The 7,004-nt window shown below is 42.5% G+C and overlaps 1 protein-coding gene across 1 annotated transcript; it reads right to left on the reverse strand.

The window, feature by feature from the left end:
• Window positions 1-408: 408 nt before the first annotated feature.
• LOC112237182 (iroquois-class homeodomain protein irx-1-like) lies at window positions 409-4,360 on the reverse strand. The gene is made up of 5 exons (XM_024405791.2): window positions 3,878-4,360; window positions 2,667-2,909; window positions 1,677-2,460; window positions 1,222-1,282; window positions 409-799 (listed from the first exon to the last, which is right to left on the reverse strand). The coding sequence occupies exons 1-5, from the start codon at window positions 4,109-4,111 to the stop codon at window positions 748-750; spliced, it is 1,374 nt and encodes a 457-aa protein (XP_024261559.1). The 5' UTR covers window positions 4,112-4,360; the 3' UTR covers window positions 409-747.
• Window positions 4,361-7,004: the final 2,644 nt, after the last annotated feature.

The following is a 7,004-nucleotide window of genomic DNA, read 5'->3' on the forward strand; positions in this document are numbered from 1 at the left end:
GTTCTTGAAACACTTCACATGTGATCCCGTTTTTACATGTGTAGTTTCATGTTATCACATGAAACTTTGCTTTCCATGTTGTCACATTATCACATTAACTTCACATAAGATCACATGTGATCACATGAAAACGTGTTTTTGGAACACCATGTGATCACATGTGAAATTCAGTTTTCTTAGTTGTCTCGTTTTTTTCACAGAATCCCTTACCGATTACCTACCTGCATGACAAACAAAGCCAGCTGAAGTCGAGGGTTTGGGTTACATTAGGTTCAATGCTGCACATTGGCCATGGTCTATGGAATATCATCATTGTTGGAATTCATACAACACGGAAAACGGTATATTTGATTATATTTGATGACTGTTGACAGACCTAGGCGACTGAATGAAGAGAATAAAAATAAATCAAAGTCCATGACCACGATTGAGTTTATTTCTCAAAAATATATCCTTTAAACAAATTATTTACATGTCGATAACTTTTTCATAGAAAATAAAACAGAAAAGAAAAATGCACAGCAAAGACAAACATTGCGAGTATAAATGGCAATACGGAAAATGTGTGTGATCAAAAACACAGGCCTATTGGCTATGAATCTTGTCTCGCATCATATAGGCCTACTGTTTCAAAGTCTGACGAGTTGAAATATTACGTTTCACTCACAAAAATATTAGACTATTCGATAAATTGTTCTTCGTTAAATAAGTTTTCCAGATTATTATCCAATGATAACTCTTCACTGTTCATATTGTGGAAATTGTCGAGAGGGCCCGCTGCGCCGTTCCGTGGTGAGATCTTTTGATGAAGAGAAGAGAAAATAAAATACAAACGTCAGAAAATGTAAATGAGTATGACATTGAATAATTCATTTCCTATAATTATATTGCTATCAGGCCTATTTCATATCCTCCCTCAACATATGTGTATTCACTGGCAAGGCGTGAATAAATTGAGGGTATATTTAAATTGCGTGAACGATGATAAGTCAATGGCGCCGGTTCCAACCCTGATGGCCATATTAAACGGTATCTAGTGAGCCGTTGAAATCCGTTAAAGTAGACGATTAGATCTCTTCAGATGATTTATGAGCTCTAGCTGTGACAGGCCAGTCGGTCAGGTGAAACCGCCTTTACCGATGGGTTAAAAGGTTAATTTACCGGATGATTAAAATAGATGGCACATGACATAATGTCACGGTGAGGTTTGAAATATCGTACCTGTCAGTAATCAGCTGGAAGGGAGACTTCGGCGAGCCAGACCTGCGAATATTCACGTCATCTGTAAACAGATAAACATTCAGAAAAATCAGTAAAATAATCAATAGGCTTTCCTTAGTAGGCCAAATTGGAATTAGGCTAAGTCTGTTTTTAATACAATAGTATTTGAGTGATGTAACTCTAACTGGTTCGAAATGAATGTAGGCCTGTTGTTTGTTAGGAGATGATACAATTGATACAATTGCAGTTTTCAGAAATATCATAATAAATACACGACATGAATTGAAGTGTTAGATCAAAACGGTGTGCCATATTTGGAAAGGGATATTTGAAAAGCGGAAGCAAAACACAGGGCTGAATTCATGAGACTGTTATTCATTTCCAAGCAGAATAAAACTAGCCTATAATCATAATCATAAACATATATAAGCCTAAACCTAGGCTACAGTACATGCCATCTCGCTTTGGACTGAAGCTCTCCAACGACTCATCTCCACTCTCCTCCTCTGTGCACGAAGCCCCTGAGGCCTGCGTCAACCGTGCGTCCTGATGGTTCAGCGCGCCATGGAGAGGCATGTGGTGTCCGGATGGGTTTGCTGCGCCGAGAAGCGACCTGACACCCAGCAGAGAGTTGGCGCTGAGGAACGCCGCGTTGGCCCAGTTGTGGAGCTGCTTCCCGATCTGGCATGTGTATATTCCATGACCCGGGAGTAGGGCCGGGTGGTGGGAGGGGATCGTGGCCTGGTGAGGAATCGAGACAGCCGGGGAAGGTTTGATGGAACTATCGGGGCTTGTGGCCGTCTCCGCCAGAGACCAGATTTTGGGTTTGTTCTGTGGGGGCCTCTGACACACCGGTGCATTGGGGGAAAGATCCACAGCGTTTTTACAAGCACCAACAGGAGCCTTAATGAGAGAAATAGGCCCCTCCATACTTCTGAGGGCCTTGACAGACATCGTCCTCTGGCTCTCCAAGCTACCAGAATCCGATGCGTCCCTGGCGGCCAGCTTCCCCTCTCCCTCCACTGCCCTCTGATCTCCTGGGTTCTCCTCGACTTTATCGATGTCGATACTTTCTAAATCGATCTCCTCCTCCTCTTCATCCTCGCTCCCGTGTTTTTCAGGCTCGTCCTCATTGTCGCTGCTGAAGATCCGTCCATCCCGGTCCTCCGCGCTGCGGCCCCACGTCACCTTGTTCTCCTTCTTCAGACGCCGGCGCGCGTTGGCGAACCACGTGGACACCTGAACAGGGGAAGGAATTCATTCATATACTTTATGGATCCTTTATTACAAATACTGATTATTAGGTTAATCAAGTTTAGTTTATCTTAAACTGGCAGAACCCATCAAAGTAGGCTGTTTTCTGATCAAATCATGTAGGCCTAGTAGACGGGAAATACTCCTGGCCTAAACCTTTATATACCCCATAGACCTTTATGTCTATATACCTGTGTGAGTGTCATCTTGGTGATGATGGCCAGCATGATCTTTTCTCCCTTGGTGGGGTACGGGTTCTTCTGGTGTTCCTGCAACCAGGCCTTCAGAGTGCTGGTGGTCTCCCTCGTAGCGGCCTTGGCTCGGTTCGGGTCGCCATAGCCATACTGGCCGTATGGGTAGAACCCTGCGCTGGCGTGGACAGCCAGACCTCCCGGGTGAGCTCCTGGGCTGTCCTTCAGATCGTACTGAGGGTTCTGGGGGATAGAGAGGGGAATCCTATGAAATGTTTGTCTCTCCAAAAATGTACTAGTTCCAGGCATATTCTTTATTTTATTTTGCTTTAATCAAACTTGTATTATATAAGCTATTGACTTTCCAGTTCAAAATAAGTTTACAGTATGCTGTGTATTATGACTGAATCGAACAAGTACTATTTTCACACTTTCATAATGTATAGGCTATCTTCGAAAATAATCAACGACAATATTAGGGTAAACTATTATGATTTCTAAGTTATGTAGAGTTTGTTTCTGACTATTTCACACAAGCACGATATCGCAAATTTCGGATAGGGTATAGCTTATAGATCATATTTTAATCGCTTCCCCGAACTTGACAAATTAGCTTTAATAATTCAACAACATTGACAGTAGGAATATATACATCAAACTTTAAATTTAATCAAATTGCAAATTGATTATGAGGGTTGATAATATTCTAAATAATGTAGCCTTCATAATGTCTCACATGTCTAATTGTTTGTTTATCCTAAATGTACTATTTCTGAAGCAACATCAAATGACTAAATAACTAGAACATTTCAACAATAGGCCTCGTGTAACTCTTCTTGTAAAAATAGGCTCGACTACCCAGTGAAAATATGCAAACACATTTGTATCAACTAGCATTAGCCTAAATGTAAACGTTTGGTATTGGGCCATCAATAATAAATCAGACCATTTCATTAACTATTTTTTGTCCTAATTTCAAGACCAGGCGTTTCAGTTTCGAAAAACATGATAGTTGACAGAACTTCAATTGAATAAAGGTCAAAATATAAAATAATTATCCTATTACTATCCCATAATATTAAACTTTCCAATCCAATATAGCCAATTCACTTGCATAAATTTAACCATCTTACACATTCCATAAACACATGAGAAACAACCACTTTCGAACGAAGTTTAAATTCTACATTCCAAGAAAACATCTCTCCTACCATTTGCGATATGAGGGCGAGGTCTGCACCGCTGTAGGGGAGAAACGCGCTGTAGTTCTGAGCCGCCCACGGGTTACCATACATCCCCAGCATCGAGCTAACAGCAGCGGCAGTAGCTGCCTGATTCACGCCGCCATCCGCGGCTCCATCCCGGCCTAAGCCGGCCAGGTCGCCCCCGTAAACCTCCTGGGAGCCACTTAGAAACTGGGAGTACCCCAGCTGCGAGAAAGACATGTCCGGAGAGAAAGGCTCAATAAATCTCTCTGTCTCTCTTCTGTGTCAAATGGGAGGAAAGGAAAATAGGAGGAATTCCCACTTTCCCAGAAAGATAAGGATGTCTAAATCACAAATCACGGTTAGTCACTAGTCAGCCAGTCAGTCAGTCAGTCAGACAGTCCCACTCCCCGACAGCGCGGCAAGCTCCAGTGATAGTGATGAGTTTAGAACTTGAGCGCCTAGTCAAGCCTTTCTCTCTCCCCGCAGGACTCTCTCTAGTGGAGCTGACGGGATGATTGGCAGGCTACTTAACAACCAAGCCCCTCCTTTGCCCGGGGCAAGAGATTAGTGCATTGGTTCGTTCGCTGGGTCGTGTGTGTGTGTGTGTGTGTGTGTGTGTGTGTGTGTGTGTGTGTGTGTGTGTGTGTGTGTGTGTGTGTGTGTGTGTGTGTGTGTGTGTGTGTGTGTGTGTGTGTGTGTCTAAGAGATGGAGAGATATCTCGTTCTCATAATCACCGTTCTGTCATTTTTGAATGGGTGCTCAAATAAGCAATGAAAAGAAACTACAGCAAAACAGCAAAAATCACAACAACAATAGTACCACTAATATTAATACTAAATAAAGACATGAAAATAAAATTAGGCTTAAACACAATAATAATGCATATATATATAATAGTTTGTATTATATAGCCTAATAAATACAATAAATAAATAATGTAGGCCTATAACAAAGGCATTTTTGCATTCATTTGAGCCTATTTTTGTATCTATTTCAAAACTTTTCTTAACTACTCTTATGGTGCATTATACTTTCTTACTACATTATAATTAAGATTAAATATATAAGTGGTCCTGTGAGACTGCGACATCGTAGAACCGCTCCAGAGGAGTATCGGCGACAGCATGGGCACCAGATGGCCAAGGGAAGCGTCGACTCGGCCGGCCACAGATACCGCGGAATGTCGGGGGATATCGACGGAAGTCACTAACGCATACTTTCAGATTAAAGATAAAGATAGAAGGGGCGAGAAAGAGGGAGATATAGATGGAGGGAAGAGATTGTGTAGATATGAGTCAGGAAGTCTGCATGGAAGGATGACAGATGTTGAGAGAGTTTGTAGTAAAATATATCTACCTATTTATAAGCAGAATATATCTATATAACAACATATGAGTTTGTGGTACTGTATATCAACACGTCAAATATTAGTCTATTTTCTACCGCAACTTTCCTAAATATAGGCTAATATTTAGACAAATATTTCGTGTTTTAGACAGATGTGACATTTTATTTATTTAGGAATGTGTTGATATTTGAGTGAAATTGCCAGCTGTACTAGCAGTAATCAACAAGGCATTTTAAATCACTTAATTGACAGTGCCAAGATTACGAAATTATACAAGAATTACATGCCTTGAGCAAATACTGGTTGAATCAAGTTGTTTCCACGTAATTTCAACCCAAAACATATATGTGATGACGGGTATGGTATGAAATATTCCAGCATTTTTACTTTTATTTCATATCTTTATTTTTAAAGTGCATCTCCGGTCTGCATTACACTCAAATAAGCTTGATCCCTTTAGTCAAAAAGAGATATCTACTCTAAAACCTGTATAAACACAGAGAGACACTGCTAATGAGGTTTAACACCCCCATACCCCATACCCCCTCTCCTCTGCCCCTTTGGAGGTGGACTCTATCAGATGTTAGTTTAGTAATTAGTGATCCTCTTAAACACAGATTCATCATTTCACGCTGGACTAGCTGATGAGGATGGCTGGGTATGGTGGGCTGGCTAGCTCTCTCCCCTCTCTCTCTCTCTCTCTCTCTCTCTCTCTCTCTCTCTCTCTCTCTCTCTCTCTCTCTCTCTCTCTCTCTCTCTCTCTCTCTCTCTCTCTCTCTCTCTCTCTCTTTCTCCCCACTCCCCTCTCCTCTCCTTTGCCCTCCCTCTCTTTTCTCTCTTCTCCTCTCCTGTCCTCTCCTCTCAGCCCTGTGCTGTGAAGCACTGAGAAGACCCTAATGATTTAATTACGGTGTTTAAAGCTCACTCTGAGCTGGCAAAACCATAGCTGACACACACACACACACACACAGTTTATTTCCAACCCTGGCACCCAGGGCTCGGCTCATGAATCTCAAAGCTGTTTTCTAAACACACATTATGACGAGCAGCGCTGGGGGTAGCAGTGTGTGTGTGTTTGTGTGATGGATGCTTAATCTCCATGGCATTTTAAATGGCATTCATGGAAAGTGGTTATATCCTCATTGCCAAGGTAAGTGGAGCCAGGGGAATCCATTCCAGCTCCATAAAAGAGCAATGTTAAAGACTCTCACCCACTGTCTCTCTCTCTCTCTCTCTCTCTCTCTCTCTCTCTCTCACTCTCTCTCTCTCTCTCTCTCTCTCTCTCTCTCTCTCTCTCTCTCTCTCTCTCTCTCTCTCTCTCTCTCTCTCTCTCTCTCTCTCTCTCCCTCTCTTCCTCTCTCCCCTCCCCCTCATCTCTCTCTCCATCTTTCCCTCTCTCATTCTCCTGTGTGTGAGTTCATCACTTCAAATTATATCCTCTATCATGACAGGGGGAGGAAATGAGACACATCCACCATCTAATAGGATAATCTCTCTCTCTCTCTCGCTCTCTCTCTCTCTCTCTCTCTCTCTCTCTCTCTCTCTCCCTCTCTCTCTCTCTCTCTGCCTTTGTAGCCTCCTGATTTCCATAGTGTCTCTATGGATAGTGAGTTAATGAATTCCTCTGAGCTGGAGAAAGCAGGGAGAACGATTTGGCGGTTTGGAAAAAGAGAGAGGGAGTGGGGGATAGAGAGAAGAGGAGGGGTATAGGAGAAAGGCTTTGAGCTATGCCATTCAACTTCACAGCCTCCCTCGGCCTGCTTGTGTATTCAGTGCGTGTG

Source organism: Oncorhynchus tshawytscha, unplaced genomic scaffold (genome assembly GCF_018296145.1).
Source record: "Oncorhynchus tshawytscha isolate Ot180627B unplaced genomic scaffold, Otsh_v2.0 Un_scaffold_1528_pilon_pilon, whole genome shotgun sequence".
Lineage (NCBI taxonomy): Eukaryota > Metazoa > Chordata > Actinopteri > Salmoniformes > Salmonidae > Oncorhynchus > Oncorhynchus tshawytscha.